This window comes from Telmatherina bonti (assembly GCF_933228915.1).
Source record: "Telmatherina bonti genome assembly, chromosome: 2".
Lineage (NCBI taxonomy): Eukaryota > Metazoa > Chordata > Actinopteri > Atheriniformes > Telmatherinidae > Telmatherina > Telmatherina bonti.
The window spans coordinates 36,268,498-36,286,934 of record NC_136620.1 but is presented as its reverse complement, the minus strand read 5'-3'; the positions used below and the strand labels follow the sequence as shown (position 1 = coordinate 36,286,934).

General features: G+C 40.6%; 1 protein-coding gene across 1 annotated transcript; it reads right to left on the bottom strand.

The window, feature by feature from the left end:
- Positions 1 to 763: 763 nt before the first annotated feature.
- hrasb (HRas proto-oncogene, GTPase b) lies at positions 764 to 16,988 on the bottom strand. The gene is made up of 6 exons (XM_079250335.1): positions 16,746 to 16,988; positions 6,491 to 6,629; positions 5,529 to 5,707; positions 4,045 to 4,204; positions 3,385 to 3,509; positions 764 to 3,276 (listed from the first exon to the last, which is right to left on the bottom strand). The coding sequence occupies exons 2-5, from the start codon at positions 6,599 to 6,601 to the stop codon at positions 3,390 to 3,392; spliced, it is 570 nt and encodes a 189-aa protein (XP_079106461.1). The 5' UTR covers positions 6,602 to 6,629; positions 16,746 to 16,988; the 3' UTR covers positions 764 to 3,276; positions 3,385 to 3,389.
- Between the last annotated feature and the right edge of the window lie 1,449 nt (positions 16,989 to 18,437).

The window sequence follows — 18,437 nt, the reverse complement described above, 5'->3', positions numbered from 1 at the left end:
CTCCTGTCCGTATGGATAAAAAAAAGCAACCAGAACATTCCCACATGGCCTGTATTCCAACCAACCATTAGATTGCTTTTTGGATTTTAAAAAAAATCATTTTCATCAATACTTATTCTGAATTTATTGAGAAGGTAAAATACTGTTTCCAAATTTACATTTTTATTTTTGAAAATCATTAAGAAATTCTTCCTTATCATCTAACAATAAAATAGTTTGTCACATTTAAAGAAGCAAAATATATTTGTCCCGTTTGCTTTTACAACCTAAAATGTCCATCAAATACCCCCGCTGACTATAAAACCTGTGTTCTTTATTCTAAAACTATGTGTAACTTATTACTTTTATTATCGGAGCTGTACTGGTCAGCAAAACCCAAAATGCTTGCTATTGCACATTCCTTATTCCTTAATAACAAATTCAGGTCATGAACACTTATGTCTTACTTCTTCCTTTTCCCAGAGATGTGTATCCCAGATTGCATGTCTTTTATAGTGTAAATATGATGCATATCAGTCTGTAGGTGGCAGCAAATTTCAAGTTTAAAAAGAAAATGAAAGTCTAAGAAGTTTCATTTTGACATCTTTATTCCCATCCTGCAATACATTTGCCACATTTTCAAAGGGTAAATACATCTTAAATAGCTAAACAGCTGACATTTTCACAAAATTCTTACACGCCTGTATTCCTCAGTTTGCAAGGGAAGAAACAAGCCATTAAGTTCACCACATCCCTGTGCAACCCCCCCCCCTCTAATGGTCCATACAGTATTTTATGCTTGCAAGTTGGAAATGTGTGTGTACTGGTGGTCTGCTGGCCGTGTGCTGCAACAACATGCTGCTGCTTTTCTAAAGCAAAGGGAGTTCGAATGCATAGATTTGTGGAATTCTCTATTTATCACTGTTAAAAGATTGATAAGAAGAGGACAAGCAAACCATCAGGACTGTTAATTACAGGTTATTAAATCTACATTTTCTTTCTCCTCATTAAAACTTCTGATTAAAAAACAGAAAGAGGTGGAAACAAAGACAGAAAGCAGGGCTAAGGATCATCCTCCTGTATCGTCCCAATAATTTAAAAACACAAAGCTTCCTTCGAACAGAATGCAAAGGTTAAAACACATTCACAGTTTGTGTCTTTCCTCCATGCGGAGAAATGAGGATTAATTGATAAATAAGTTGGTGATCACCATTCAACCATAACTTCGGTAGTCAATTTTTTTTTTTTTAAAGCCATGACCATAGTCATACTGACTGTACAAAATCAATTAGATCATACATAAGACATGACAGGACACAACAGCTTAAGAAGATTTTGTCATCGCGCATCTAAAAATGCCCGCATCATCCATGACATCACCATTTACTCATTTAATTCAGTCATTTTGCTTTATACTGGGCCCAGTCCTCAAATTTAAATTATCTTCTCTCTTTTTTTTTTTTTTTTAATCGGCAATAATAAACTAAATCCTAACCAGGCAAATGTTATTACAGAGCAAGTAAAAAAAAAAAAAATCAGAGTAGTGTTTTTAGTGAGTTGTCATTCAAATTCTGTACAGCACAACACACACATATACTTCTTGTGGTGCACATAATCAGACATAAACAAGACGGCAAACATAAATCATCTCCGGCAGAGCTCGCTGCAAACATGAGGTACAAACTAGCTAAATGATAAGGCAAGGTAAACACAGATTAGTCGTTTATTTAGGCAGCAAATTAATACAGTTATGGAGAGCACAAGCCTTTCAGTATTAAGAAACAAAGAAATGCACTCCCATACTCAACTATCCATCACCGGTTCCACATGACAGTCCCATGTATGTACAGTAAGAGTGGTTCTGATAGCATTAGCACCTGATTAGGTCAAAGTTGCAGGTGGTGGAGAAAGTGAAGCAGACTGAGGATAGTACGGTATGTGTGGAAAAACTGAACTTCCAACTCTGAGGCAGGACATGTGCGTTACACTCCGCAAAACCCACTTGTGACATCTCTCACCCTGGACTCCAGGGGTGTTAAACGAGACTTTCCTGGACCTTAATTCCTGAGCCTTATTGTCCAAAAAGAGGCGCTTTTGCAATTGAAAAATAGCAGTTATCAACATGTAGTAAACAGCTGTAAACCATACAGTTACCTAAACTAAAACGCAAGAAAAATCAACTGTTAATATCGTTTAAAAAAACTGCACTCTGCTGCTGTATTACCAGCTGCTTTTCCATGTACGGTACCTTTCCTTTCATACCAAAAGGAAAACAGAAAAATTAGTAGTTGTGAGAGATGTTTTATTCTCAACACTTGGTGGAAATTTGGAAAGTAGTCCTATTGCACCAGAACCTACATACGCTAGCCATTACAATTATTATTTTGCAATCTCACAATGAAACATCTGTAAATAGTAAAGGTTGCTGCATCCTCGAGAGCCACTTGTGTTCTCCTTTCAAGATATCTATTCCAGAAGGAACTTCATCTACCTGTCGGTCAATAAAATTAAACATATCAAACCCGGTGTCGTCTTTATGAGCACCCTTACTCGCTTACAGTGGTCAGTGGCCTTCAAATCTACCAATTATTTTTTAAAAAAGGGGAAGAAAATCATACCAAAAACCTTTTTTTTCCCCCTTGTTTTACAGCATAAACTAACTGTTAAACAACAACAGATTACAGTCTTGACCAAATCAGCCTCCATCCTCCAGCTGCTGTGTCCAAGGCAATGACAGGAGCCATTCGCAGAAACCAAACACAGCTACAGTGAGGAAAGGAGGAGGTTCGTGTATGTGAGAGGTGTTAAGGAAGTTACGACCATTTCAGTCCTTTCCATTTAAAAAAATCTGTCAGTCTTTCCAGCGGCTTGGCAGGAGGGAGGGGGTCAGGCTTCAAGGCAGGAGGAGGTAAGCGACACCTCCCTTAACAACCAGTGTTGAGACCGAAAACAATAAGTTAACAGGAGAAATGCAGAAAAAAAGGGGAGCAACCCAGTTTAACAGTCATTAGTGGTGTTGCTCGTAGGTCTATACAGACCCTCAAAATGACAAAAAGGTAAGTGTGAGGTGGGGGAAGGGCCAGGCCAGGCTACTTCAGCAAACCACTTAGGCCAACTGTTCAAAATCCTCCTTTCCATAACGTCCGTGGTTCTGGTGGTTTCCTTGAGAGGTTTTGCTTCAATCATCCTCTTATTGATAAAGTTCATATTTCATCTTTAAGTTGTTTTATCTTTCTGTCCTCAAGTCCATGCTGCCGCTTCGACCCGTAGCATTTCTCCCAAACATGTGACAGAGAGCTGGGAAATGACATAAAAGAAAACGACTCAGACGACTACTTCTCTTTGTAAACAGTTATAATATTTTATAGGGAATGGATGAGCATTTCTCTGTGTGTCAAGTCTCACCTGCATCACGATACCACACATCGACAGCTCATACAGTCCTGACCACTCTCATCAGGTGGGTTCAGCTTCCTCAGCTTATGCTGCCTGATCTCTCTTACCAGTGTGTAGAAGGCATCCTCTACTCCCTGCAAGAACACGCAAAGGTTATAACATCTTGCTACCGAATATGGCCAGTCATGAGTGGAATACGCACTGACAGCAAACCTTTGGGGTGTGCACACAACTGGGCAGCATTACCATGGTAACCCTGAATTTATAAAACTAAACGATCAAGACAATGTGACTGACGACACATAAATCGGTGCTTAATTCTCCAAGTCTCGTTGTGCTTTGGATGAATATGAGGTTGATTTTACTGGTGTAATAAGTGACAGTGAATCACAGACAGTGGGAGCTGTGCAGCAACTAGTCCTTTATGAGGCCTTTCAGATTCTGTAGCTCTCTCTTCTCAAGCCAAGGTAACCTGGCTATGAGTCACTGCCTGCGGCATAATAAAATGTTCTGAGCAACACAAATTACATCATGCCACAGGCCGTGTGCTGCTCTTTGCGTGCATTAATAGGCTTGTGGAAATTAGAATAACAAGAGGAAAGAAAAGGGGGCTTCTCCATGAAAATGCAAGAGGAGTGAGTGGATGCGCGCTTCGTGTTAATAACCGACCTGTCGTGTTTTGGCAGAGGTTTCAATGTAAGGGATGCCGTAGGAGCGAGCTAGGTCCTGGGCTTGCCTCGTGTCCACCGTTCGTGCCGGGAGGTCACATTTGTTCCCCACAAGCACCATCGGAACATCATCAGAGTCCTTCACCCGTTTAATCTGTTCTCTGTGACATAAAAAGATGCTGACATTTAACTGTTTTTTCCTTTTAATCCACCCAAGCACTGCAATTAACAACAAGGACGCGTCTCCTTGTCACCGTCTCTCAGCTTCATAAACAAAAGCAACTCCACCACTGGAGAACCCACCACCCAGGGAACTCTAGGACCCAGAGGAAGATCCAGGACCTGTCTGTGCTGGGCTGAGCTGCACTGCTGAAGGAGGAGGGTGAGAGGAAATAGAGGAGGGGGGGGGAGATGGACAACAGGCAGGCAGCAAACAGCATTACCTCATCACTACAGCAGCAAGTGCCAAACGCCATGCAGCCAGGGGGAACTGAATGAGAGGCGTGGGTCACATTAGCTTGGCACTTCTCAGTCAGCCTCTGCTACAGCTGGATATCTCCACCACAACCAGTCCAACCCATGTTCTGCCACTGCTTACAGTAATTTCAATGAGTTTGGATAGATTTAGGCAACTAACCTGTTGTTATCTGGTGAGAAAATACCACCAGGAACATGTATAGTCTTATTATTTAGACATGCGACAGGACCCAACAGCATACTGCTGTGTCAGTAGGCACAAACAAGAAGTTTGTGAAAAATCCAACAATCATTCCCTACAATAACAGACATTGATCTTATAAATATCTCATCTGCTCTAACTGGGACACAAAGGATTCTAGGACCAGAAAAAAAAAGCATGCATACTTTGCCACATTGCACAATATGTTATGTTCAGGCTACGTCCAAAAAAACAGACAGCAATGACATCAATCTAAGCAAATATGAGCACTTTGTGGACATTTTCTTTTTTTTTTTTTTTTTGAGCAGACATCTTCGTATATAACCTTTGTTACTTCCGACACGCAAGCCTGATAAATGAGTGTGTAATCTGATGAGAAAGACAAAATGTGGCAAAGATAGAGAGCAGTCATCTCCAGCTGAAACCCGCCCCCCACCCCCTCCCTTTCTCCTTCCCTGTCCTTGGGAGTGCTACCTCTGCCTGCTCCTCTAATTGAGTCAGGATCGATTTCATTGGCATCGAGCTATAAGCCTCCAGTTGGGGGCTAAGCTTTCTTTAGCCGTGTTAAACGCTACAGCATGACATCACCCTGCTACTGCAGAGAGCTGGCGCACACACATATACACGCCCCTCTCCCCTCCAGACCCCAGGGGAGGCCCTGTAACTCGCTGCATTTACAAATACACATGCAGAAGAGCAAAAAGGACTAAAAGGATTCTGTGCCTGACCTCCACCCTGACAGATCAGCATAAACACATGATTGTACCTGCAACAACAAAAGTCCTTTTTGGCTCTCTTGAACACACCTGTACTGGTGAATGTCCTCAAAAGACTTGGTGTTGTTGATGGCAAAAACGCAGAGGAAGCCCTCCCCAGTTCTCATGTACTGATCCCTCATGGCGCTGTACTCTTCCTGACCTGCAGTGTCCAGGATGTCAAGCAGGCAGGTCTCCCCGTCAATCACCACTTGCTTCCGGTACGAGTCCTGAAGAAGGAAGAGCAAATGGTCAGAGCAGCGGTGCGGACGTCACTCAGACATGTGACTCACAAAAACAGGCTCAGATGGGATCTGAGGCAACTTGTGGTCCATCATGGCTTAGATCACATCATCACAGGCATCAGGCACTGAAAGCTAAGTAGCATGCACATGAACAGTACAAAGACACAGATACTGTAATATTGCATATCAGCTTCTATCTATGATGAATCCCCCTTCCATTTTTAGATCGCATGAGAATTCAAGAGATCAGAGGAGCAAGTCATCAGAGCTAATGTTTAGCCTTCCAACATGTAGTCACAAAAACATGGAGGGCTGTCCCTTTGTTTGTTAGAGCACAGGGGCCAGGAATGCAAATACACAAAAAGGACATTGTCTGGCCAGAGGCAGGCGTGGTGAGAAAAAGAGGGAGAGAGAGGAGACAGAGAAGCAGAAAAAGGGGAGAAAAGAGCAAAAAAAAATATTCTCACTGGCCTTCTTTCTTCCCTTTATAATGTCTGCAAGTCTTTCGGTGTCTTATTTTCTTGAAAATACACAGTAAAGGGGTGGAGTCTGTGTTTGTTTCTTGAGGCAAAATTAGAAATTTCTTCCAAGCCGGAGCACAAAATTCAATTAATCAAATTACAGTAACTTGGTTTGGGTCAAGTTGTCGTCCCAGCAGGGTGCATGGAAAATACTCCTCTGCAAATGTAATTCTTCAGCATCATGATCAACCCTTCTTCACCACTTCCAACCCAAATTAACTGCAGAACAACCAGAAGAGAGTCATACCTCTATGGTGGGGTCATATTCATCCACAAAGTGGTTCTGGATGAGCTGAATGGTTAGTGCACTCTTGCCCACGCCTCCAGCTCCAACCACCACCAGCTTATACTCCGTCATGTTTGCCGCTGCTGCCCACCAAACACCACTGTTGGAGAGAATAAAGTAAGAAAAGAAGTGAAAGTTAATACTCAGCAAAATAAATAAATAAATAAATATATATATATATATATATATATATATACAATGATAAAATACTGAATTTTGATCAACTCTTTTCTGCTATAAAACAGCCAGGATGTTGGCCGCAGCTACCGGCACAGAAAAAACATCTAAAGTTAGTGAGAAACAGTGTTTGGCATATGTTGGAGAGCGTGTTCAGTGAGGTTGAGACCCTCAAAGGGGAATGTGAAAAATGTGCTGAAGGTACTCAATGTTCCAGTCCTCTACCGCTCAGTGTGAGCAGCGTGGACAGTGCATGAGAGGGTGAACTGGGGAGGCAGAGGGAGAAAATGAGGAGGGGCAAAAACATCCCCATCACTCAAGTTTTACATACAAATGTAGACTTTTTAGCAGTGACATGCCAGATCCAAATATATCAATATCCATACACAGAAATAAACATTAAAATGAACAATCTAGTTAACTAAAAAAAATTATATCTGTTATCACTATTTACTGTTGAAAGCAGAATTTATATTGGTGGTTTGTCTTGTTTTTTTTTGTTGTAAGAATCACTTCATAACACAAGAGGATGAGGCCTAAATAGTGTTTTATGACTCCAGGTGTCCCTGCACCTGCCTCTTGTAGACTCATTCAGCTAACTAAATAGGCCTAGCTGATGTTGCAGGCCTATGTTGATCATAGATCAGTCATGTTATTGAAAATGGTGTCTACTGAGGAAAAATAAATGATACCCACCCTCTGTTAACTAAAACTATCTTCATACTGATAAACACAACCTCTGTAGGAATCCACATGCATTGTCTGTGTTTTCAAAGCTGTCAGAGAACAGTAGAGAATTTGACCACGGACAGATAAGACAGCACCCAGCTTAAAAACATCATGGCTGAAATGACCAAGCAGAGTAGGAAGGGTAGAAGTAGAAAGCTTGAGATGAAAATGACAAATAAAATGTCTGCATTTAAGCTTTTAAAGGTAAAAATGGGTGGGTGTATGATATAAGCTCCTGCTTCCACCTACACCCTTTCAGTTACATAGGCCAACCGATTCGAGCACGAGGTTCTTGTGTAACGGCAAACTTTCATTCATGACTAAAGCATTAACTGTACACAAAAGGTGCAACCACAAACGTAGCGCATCGTATAAAGAAAACACACAGATCTCTTGATGTTTCTTCAACCACAGCACTGCTATTATCTGATACTCCAGGTGTTAACCCAGTGAGTAGAGAAAGCAGTCATGTGGGTGTTTTCCACAGTGTTCTGTGGCAAAATGTGACTCATGTTACTGAAGTCATGACCCGGTACCAGCCCAGTGAACGACACGATGATTCAGAGGTGTAGAAGGAAATTCTCCAATGAGGAAGTTGCAGGAATGAATGCATTAAAATCTTGTGGCTAACATCTAAAAAAGTCTGGCTTGGCCTCACACAGACAGCAAGTGCTCAGGTGATGTCACCATGATGATGTCATCTCAGATCATGAAGTTAAGAGGAAAATAACTGGGAACTCCTACATGTGCAAGGCTTCCTCTACTGTTTTACAAAATATCGTACAGATGTTCTTTATTCAACACCGCGCAAATGTTAAGTACAAACTTACATCAGTATCCGAATTATATTTCACCACAACACTTGTGTATACATCAAGCGGCAACCTCCGGCGGTTAAAAGTGAAGCCTATGCGGAAGTGCAGAAAACTGCAGTTCCCCCTTCATCCACTAGGTGCTGCAAAACAGAGCGAATCCCCATAGACTCCCATAAAAAGGACAACTTCACAGCAAAAATAGGTCAGGTTTACCTTCATGGCAACTGTGGGGGGAGTGATTTTTTTGCCCAACTTGCCCATTTAAAAGTAATTTAATCTCTAAATTTGGCATATTTAAGTGCACGTCCTTTTGATTGACAGGTACCCAATCTCCCGCTTCAAGTAAGAAGAATGTAGAACAACAGTGGTTTTTAGCCGGTTAACAACATGACTTAGCTTTAGCTCGCTTACCTCCGTTAGCTGGTTAGCTCCTGTTATCTCCAGGTTAGCTCGCTTAGCTCTTAGCTACAGAAAGCTTGAGTTCGCTCGATGTCAATCATCCACCATGACGCTCACAGCCCCCCTCTCACCTCTTTGCCCATATTTGTATTTTCCGGGCGAGGCAACACACATAACCCTGCCAAGATGGCGATGGTAGGAACCGCCCAATCGAGCTTCAATTCAGCTCTTCAGAAACCTATGGGTGACGTCATGGAGGTTACGTCCATCTCTTTATATACAGTCTATGGTATACACCCCTCCAGACTTAGATTTGTCTTCTTTAAGTTTCTTCTTGTGTCTCAAAGCTTATATTGAAGCCGTTCAGGAAAAAAAAGCCGAGCATGAGGGGTTAACTGTACTCATCAACACTCTGCTAACTGCTGAAGGAGAGAATCATTAACCTGCCTTGCCGACTAGCGAGTCTTCAGCCAGTTAGGATCATAGACACCTGAGATTATATGCTGTTGCGTGGGCAAAGAAACGTCACAGATTATGATCCGTTACAGACTCCTGACAAACCAAAAAGTTCTGTAGTCAGCCAGAGCAGAAAAACACACACACCTACTCTCCTGTGATTTAACTCCCAAAGGTGCACACACAGCTGGAGTTCATCTAAAAATGTCCTTCTAGAAAGAAAGAAATTGACACCAAAGCTTCTGGATGGTTTACTCATAATACAGTGGAGGAGGGTTTTTAATAAAATCGCATTTCTAAAGTAAACTGTGTAGGAAGAAAAAATAGACAGTCATCTACTTTTATCTCTGGGTGTGGTGATGTATTAATAGAATCTGCATGCAAAAAACCTGTTTGTGTTATTTGTGTCTGACCTGCATGCGACTGCGCTGCGAAGGCAGACTAATATTAGCCAACGCCACGACTGGAACAGTGTTAATGATTGACAGAAAAGCTTACTTGCTAACTGAAGACAGTCATTTAGCTGCTCTCATCGAGTCACAGAGATGCAAACTCATACTTTGTGTTCCTCGGTCCTGGAAGTCATCACTAGCTATCACTATTTGTCACCAATATCAACAATTTGCAAAAATACACCAGCTGCTGTAATTCTGAAGCACAACAGGAAGAGAATTAGGCTAACCATTGCAACTTGAGGCTAAATATTTAGCTTCCTTTTACCTCAGTGTAAGTAAATCAGACTAGTGTAGACTGCAGTTTGCAGAACAACAGAGCAAGCTTTGCTCCCAAGTGCCTCCCAAACCAAATAAACAGCAACTGTGGGATGAAGAGAGAATTATTCAGGGAAGAAAGACACTGAAGCACCTCTGGTCACTCAACGCTACAAGCCAGGATGTGAACACAAAGTCTCATCAGCAGCTTCTTTACAGCAAAGTCAGCGAAACCACTTAGAGACTGAACAAAATTTAAAATGATAGGAGGGTCATAGGATTAAAAGGCAATTGCATTTTTCCATTTACTTAAACTGTACGAAAATATGTACAACTACCAATTGTTTTCATTTTTAGTGACTGTTCTGACAGAAGAGACAAATCACCCCAATCAGATCTCTCTAGATCCTAAAAACATTCCCCAGTAATAGATATGGACAGACATTATTTACAGAAGCAAGGAAACAAGCACATAATGAATATTGACATATTGCGGTTAAATACTGTAAGCAAATTTCAGAAATGTCTGCATCAGTTTAAAATTGGTCATTAATTTCACTTTCAAAATCGCTATGGATAAAAGCGTCTAGTCGCTTTGGATAAAAGCATCTGCTAAATGACAGTAGAATAGAAAGAAAAGAATAGAAAATAAAATAAAATAAAATATTTTGGTTACATAAAGTTGATAATCCAATAATTTAAAATGGATTATATGAATGTCAGAGAGCCAATCAGTCGAACTTAAAGTCCCGTTCTGACAGTGATGGGTAAAGTGGAAGGATGGCAGAGGGCTAGTAAGTAACGGGTCATTTTTTTAAATTATAACCCACATGATCTTTGTTGATTAACTCAAATATAAGTGATCCCAACCCAACTCTTGACATCACACTTAGTCAGCCAGCCTTAAATTTTCCATGGATGGATCAATGGATTGCATGTGTGACAGTACCAGTCCTGTTACATGACTAATACTGAGGTTAATCAGAGTTCAGAAGTTTAACCAGGGTAATGATACCCAACCCAAACATCTGTTTTACATCAGTGTTCAGTCACTGCCTTCACTTGTGTGTCATAGCAAAATAAATACAAACATACACACTGATGTCTGGTGACAGCAGGCCAATCTATGAGCAGCTAAGTGAGTAAAACTTGAACTGATATCCAACATTTATGAGTTAAAAGAAATACTTTGGTTTAGAACTTTGAAAAGTGCACATTACTTTCCATATCACATAGTTTGAATGTAGCAAAATATATTTAAAAAAATCTATTAATAATATGAATAATAATAATGATAATGTTCAGGCATCCAGGAGTGTCAATATTGAGTAACACCCTCGTTGGTATTGTGGCTAAATATTTAGCTTTAGCCTTTTGAAGGAATTCACTGTGACTTCGGAATAAATAAGTTTTCACATTTCAAGCCTGACAAGATATGAGCAACACAAACATTTTTCACAGAAGAATTTATGTTTTACACCAATAAATCAAATTTTTAGTGGTTAGGGTTAGTTAGTGGGCAGATATGTTAAATAAACAAAGCTGCAGCTCTCTATCAGGTTCATGATGTCCTTGTGGCGGATACCCTCTTCCTGTTCAATAAAGCAGAATGTTTAGGTTTAGAAGCCCATTCTTTGCTCTAATAGTGAATTATTCAGATTCCAGAGCTGATGGTTGCAGCAAAAGCCCAAAGTATGACTGATTCATCCTACTTGCACATGCGTTCTGTTCATGAAATTCTCCTGACAAACGCCTGTTCACTGCTGCCAAATATTTCCAGATTGACTTCATCAGCAGACAAGACATATGTTCCTGAAAAGCATCAATGAAGTCGAGATGTTAAATTCCAAACTCCTGCGACTGAATTTTTTTAAAGAGCAAAAATGCAAGACAGGTTCTGTTCTGATGACTGTTCTCAAAGCTACTTCCTGCATGATCTATGACAACCAAGTGATAAAACATCTTGGTCTTCTATAGCTTTACATGACCTCCATCTCTCCTTTTAACTACCATTTCTTCATTTTATCATATTTTTCACAGCCTTCTCCAACTTCAGGGCCAGTGTTTTATATATTGGACAGCTTCACAATGGACAGTTGGTATTTCTATGACTCTGAAATTTGCATCAGATGATGACAGTAATTAGCCAACAAGGCCTGTGACCTTGTTTTAGGGGCTCACACAGAAAATGAAAACTGCTGTGATCATTTTTAGCTGAATACTGAAATTGGACAGAGCAAATATGGTGCACTACAGTTGCTTGGTGTTAAATAATCAATCCATGATTTAATTCCTCTAGAACATCATTTATATATGAGGTATTCCCAAACACTGACAGCTCATGCTATGTATCACATGCCTTTTTGATTATTAATCTGATAAATATTATCTTCAAAAGAAGCTTTCTTTTAACATTGATGCCAATAAACAGAAAACTTGAGACAGACAACACACGAAAAAAAAAAAAAAAATACACAAAAGGAGCTACACGTCTATGCAATTACACACAATTTTTTTTTTTTTTTTTCTTATTGTAACAATTAAAGTTATGGCATCTCATGTAGAAATCCAACTCACTATTTTGTGAAATGATTAAATATTAGAGCTTAAAATGCCATTTCAACTCTCCTGTGCCCGCTACTGGGAGACTGAAGCAAGCGAAGGCAGACAACCAAGCCATCTTGACTTGACTAAAACTAGGCCATGTTGATTAATAATCCACACATACATATGGAGATAAATGCTGTCATGTTCCTAAAGCCACTTGTCATCAGTGATGGTTCCAACTGAGCTGGTCTTTGTACAGATAGAAGGATGGACGAGGACACCAACATCAATGTTTGCATCATCCCTTTGAACATGTTTCATCTACTCATGGATGTCAGGTCAAAGATCTCAGGTTACGACTATCTTTCATTCATTCATTCATTCTCATTCATTCATTCATTCTCTAAACCGCTTAATCCAATTCAGGGTCGCGGGGAAGCTGGAGCCTATCCCAGCTGGCTTTGGGCGACAGGCATGGTACACCCTGGACAGCTCGCCAGTCCATCGCAGGGCCACACAGAGAGACGAACAACCACTCACGCTCACACTCATTCCTAGGGGCAATTTTTTTAGAGTAACCAATTAACCTGCATGCATGTCTTTCGATGGTGGGAGGAAGCCGGAGTACCCGGAGAGAACCCACGCATACACGGGGAGAACATGCAAACTCCACACAGAAAGGCCACTGACCAAAGCCCTCCCCAGCCAAGGATTGAACCAGTGACCTTCTTGCTGTGAGGCCACAGTGCTAACCACTGTGCCACCGTGCAGCCCACGAAGCCGCGTGCAGAGCCATGACTATCTTTTTAAACAAAAATTAATAATCCTCCCTCAAGCAGACTCATACTCCTGTAGAGTCCTGACTTTTTATACAGTCACTTTTTTGCTTCCCAATATGCCCACATATGTACAATTTCACATTTATTTCCACAATGGCATCAAATAACTGACAGTTTTTCCTTTTACACAATGCATTTATAGGATATGATGCTTCTAAAGAAGACTTTGTAGTTTTAGCCAGTTAGGCATCAATACTAATCAAAAGAGATGCTACAAGTTTCCTGCTGGCAGAAAGGCTACTACAACGCCGCTTGCTGCAAGCTGGGGACCTTTTTTCATTTCAAACTCCCCAAAATCTTCGCAGAGCTGCTCCCCATTTGATCAAGGAACACTACACAGCATGTTTGCGTTGAAGGTTATTTATAGCACACCACCTTACAGCCTGGGAAATTAACATTTAGTTTTGAAACCCGAGAGCCTCGCTTGGACCGGGAGGATAATATTACATGACAGCTTACGGAGGGTGCAAGCACAGAGCAGGGATAGGGGAGGAGAGCAGCTGAGGGCGACGGAGGACTACTTCTACTATCCCAAGGACATGAAGACATGAGAGAAGGTTCAACATGGAAAACACATGATACACACATAACAACATCAATAATGAAAATAATCCAAGCTCATTTTTTGCTAACTGTTTCTTTAGCAAACAATGTTTATTTCAGCTCATTTCAAATTGAAAGTCACATATTTGCAATCCACACGATGCAAGACGCAGGGCAGATGAATGACAATCTTCCATAACAAGAAATCTACTCTCCATTAAAGTACTTAATTGGTTAAAGAATCCATACTGGCAGAACCACTGCAGAGATAACAGATTTTTAATGGCGCAATGATGGTAAGGAGACCCTCTCTAGGGAGGTATCGCAGTCAGATACAGAGACTCCAAGAGGCAAGCTAAAGTCCTGATAGCTCACCACACCCTCCTGCTGTTCTCCAATGACATCAGCATCCTCTAAACATCCAAACATAAGAGTTGACCATCAACTTAGAAATGAGTCAACAGACATGGAGACTGTCAAGTGAAGATATATCCAAGTGACTAAAATTTCTACCTGCAAAAAATATTATATGAGAAAATCCTTTTATAAGCTATTTGTCAAACTTTTTAATCCTAAGAAGCATGTATATAAAATATAGATGCATGAAAAAAAAATGCTCTCAAAGGCACTGGAGTCTCAGTGACCTTTTCCCTACTGGGTCATCCTTTTAGCTTGTTGGGCAGGGTGAGATGGTGGGGGCAGCAGCAGAGATGAAAAGGACAGCTGACCCCCACACAAAGAACTGCCAGTGAGAAGAGCCATGAGGCTTATCAGACACCAAACACCCCAAAACTATTAAGTGTTTAGTGAGGCAACTGCTCCGACTGTTTACACCAAGCCATTGATACACGCACTGCTGACCCACAAAATATGCAATGACACACACTAATATAGTTGGACTCTTTAGCTTTGATATTGGCACACATTAGCTGAGGCACTTTGGAAAAGTCACAAGATTTATTTACATCCAGTGTTGCATTCACCAAGATGGATGGATGGATGGATGGATGGATGGATGGGAGAGTCTGAACACTATGCAAAGCCTTCTCCAGCACATAGGGTTCAGGTCTGGACTATGTGGTGGTCAGACCATGTGTGAAAAGGATGTTTCATGCTTCCAGAGCAACTTTTTCCACAATTTAAGCCTACCGTGGGCCGTGTATGTGTGGGTTCTCTCCAGGTACTCCTGCTTCCTCCTACAGTCCAAAGGCATGCATGTTAGGTTAACCGGTCACTAAATTTCCCTAGGAGTCCGTGTGAGCTCACTCAGATGGTTGTTTGTGTCTCTGTGTTGGCTCTACCATAGACTGCAGACCCGTCTGGGGTGAATGTCGCCTCTCGCCTGCTAATTGCTGGGATAGACCCTTCCTCATGAGCCTGAACTGGAATAAGGGGTATGGAAAATGGATGGATAATATCACTAAATGTTCAAGTTGTGGCTGATCACCAACATTAAATATCTTCCTGGAAGACAATAGTTCACCACTATCCTTCCAGTCCTCAATGCGTTACACAGTTCTCACCCAGTTTTAGAAGTTTCTGCTATGTCCTCACATGTCTTCTCTGCTTTATGCATGCCAACGACTTGACCCTTCTTTAATAGGTATCTTTTCAACAACCACGGGGTGTCTTACAACACAGTTGTTTTAGAAATGAGAAGCTACTTATTGCATCAGTTTTGCCAGCTGAAAAATAATCAACCATGCAGTAAATCCAAGTGGGTCGTACCTGTTTTTATAGTTAAATTCAGGTGATGACTCTTCTTTTGCAGTATTTTATTTATAAATGAAACCAGCAATATCCTACCAATCCAACCATTTTGTCAATAATAATTTTTTTTTTAAATTCTGTAAATTTACTACCCCTGAAGACAAAGTTGATAACAAATCAAGGGAAATAAAATAAAAACAAGTCCTGTTTAAAGCTTTTTATGTAAGAGGAAAACTTCTAATTTGTACTAAATAAATTTTCTGAAAAAAAGTCACTTTTGTGGCATGTAGATTGGCAGTATTCAGCCCACAGCTGTTTAGAGAAAGGAAAAACACAATAATATTACACATCTATGGCTGAACTTAAACTTGCCTGACTGCAAAAATCCTGATACGGTCTGATACTGGACCAACTAAACCCAAATTAATACACATGAATCAGCGTTACTCACTAGAAATAACATTGAATGTGATATAATGGATAAAAATAAACAGCAAACAGAGGAACCATTTGTTAAAATGGCCAATTTAAACCAATTCTGGTCTGTTTGAATAACAGATGCAAAGTAAAACGTCTGATGGTCTATATAATCAATTTATTATAGTTTTGATTGGCTAAATCATAATTATGGGCTGTGTTAAAGCCTATCAGACATAAATACAACCTTTGCAGTGTTCAGCTTGAGCTTGAACCATTTTTAAGTAAAGATTATTCCATGCCATCTTTGTAAATGCTTTGTAATGGAATCTGACTTCCGCAGTGAAACATTCAATTCTAGTGTGATGGGGCGTCACCCCATTTGTCTGGCCAGTATCGGCACCAGTAACCTCACACTCAAGACTGTCTTTACTGGAGACAGAAAGTAAAATCCCATTTAAGCGGCATCTCTTTACATACCTTTAGTTTCTTTTTCAAAGTAACACGAAGCGTGGAAATCCAAGTCAGTCATGTTATCGCCACATTACCAAGTTTTAACACTCAAACTCTTGACTGTTTATCTTGAACTAGTAGTCGCTTTGGAGAACTAAGGTCTAGACAAAACCACATTGAAGTAATTTATGTTATTGTGCATGCAGAGAAAAAGTCCAAGCATGAGCTGGGAGATGGGCAAATAATGTACGAGATCGCCGGGCGTGAATCAAAACGTTATGATATCATGCGGCGTCCAAAAAAAAAAAGAAAAAAAAAACAAAAAAAAACGCTAAAAGCATATGAAAGACGATCTGTGACTTAAAATTAAACCATCACTGGCAGCATATTTCTGACACAGGAATGTAAAGTGTATACTCACAACCAGCAGAGGTCTAATTGTCGACAAGAGAGACGTTTCGTCTGCCGGAGAGGAAGAAAAAAAAAATCTTTCAATTCCGTTGTCTCTCTCTTAGCAAAACAAAATGTTCCTGAGCTCCGTCCCACAGTGTTCAGATATCTGCGTCTACTTTTCTCCTTAAAAAATGTTGGATTTTTCTTTTATTCCAGTGGCTAAAACACACCAAAGCATTCAGTGAGCCTAGGAATGACGAGCCCGCGTTGAACAATGTGCTTCCACAGAGAGCAGAGAGGAGATGAGGAGTATAGACCCACGCCCAGCTCTATCAAACATAGAACCGCCCCGCTTACCGAGCATGTTCGTGATGCGTTCGAGTGCATTCGGAAAAGTCGCGATTCGACGAAAACAGACTCCAGAACCAGAATCAGAAAGACTTTTATTGCCATTGTCTTTGAACAATTCACAGACTAGGAACTTGTTTCGGTGATAAGGTGCTGAATTATGAAAAATAATAATTAAAAACACTGAATAATAATATGAAAGTAGAAATACAGCTATTTCCAACTATTTTACAAATAAGGTTAGCGCATGCAGAGAAATCAACTTTCTGTTTTTTTTGTTAAAAATATATGATAAAAGTAAAGGTAAAAGTAATTTCGTATGTATGCAGATATATACAGTATGAAGAGTAGCATCCAAACAACCGTGTAAATTAGCAGTGCAATAGTGACGGATTTAAGAGATTTGGGTCCCCAAGCAAAGGTTGGCATGGGACCCTAAGGTAAATATTGCACTTTCTACTCCACTACTGTATATTATTTGCGTTGCTAACAAACAGCCAGTGTAAAAGTCTCTTTGCTGACTGAGAGGGCCGTGAATAATTACAGGAAAGGGTTGCTTCACTCGATGGTACGAACTGATCATTTATTGTGACAAGTCATTCTTTTAGTTACAGATCAACTCGCTGACGGCATCACAGACACAGACACACACACACACACACACACGCACGCACGCACGCACACACACACACACACACACACACACACACACACACACACACACACACACACACACACACACACACAGATCACATTAGGTATTATTGCGCGGCCCTATAAGGGGTCCCCCGAGACGCACATAATATAATAATCATTCTGCTGACAGTTTAGTGAATGCATTTCTATCAAAAACAAAAAAAATCGTTAGTAATAAGTAAGTAATAAATACTCATAAGTGTATGACAAGTTTTATGGGGACCTAAAGAACTGGGGGCCCGAGGCAACCGCCTAGTTTTGCCTGATGGTAAGTCCACCCCTGGACATGACTTATTTAAGTGACTGGAGTTATAGTGTCCAGCTCAGGTATTATGAGTGTTCATGAGTCTTGTAAGTGTTCATGAGCCTGACAGCAGAGGGGAAGAAACTGTTTTCATGGCGAGAGGTTCTGGTCTGAATGGATCGTAACCTTCTGCCAGAGGGAAGTGGCTCAAATAGTCCATGTCCAGGGTGAGAAGAGTCAGCTGCTATCCGGCCTGCTCGTCCCCGAGTCCTGGAGACGGCTACTTAAAATTACATAAATAAATCCAAGTAAACAAAGAAACACCCAAACGCAACATACAAGAAATCCAGCAAATATGAATAAAATGATAAAAGCTACATTATTTTATTTTTTTATTTTTAAGACACCTGAAGGATCTTAGTATTTTAAACC

Bases quoted from the DNA above. Each gene is read 5' to 3' on its own strand.
- hrasb (XM_079250335.1), bottom strand. From the start codon at position 6,601: ATGACGGAGTATAAGCTGGTGGTGGTTGGAGCTGGAGGCGTGGGCAAG. The intron at 5,708-6,490 runs GTATGACTCTCT...TTCCTTCTTCAG, and splicing joins AATATGACCCCACCATAGAG to GACTCGTACCGGAAGCAAGT. The intron at 3,510-4,044 runs GTCGGTTATTAA...GTGTTCTTGCAG, and splicing joins CCTCTGCCAAAACACGACAG to GGAGTAGAGGATGCCTTCTA.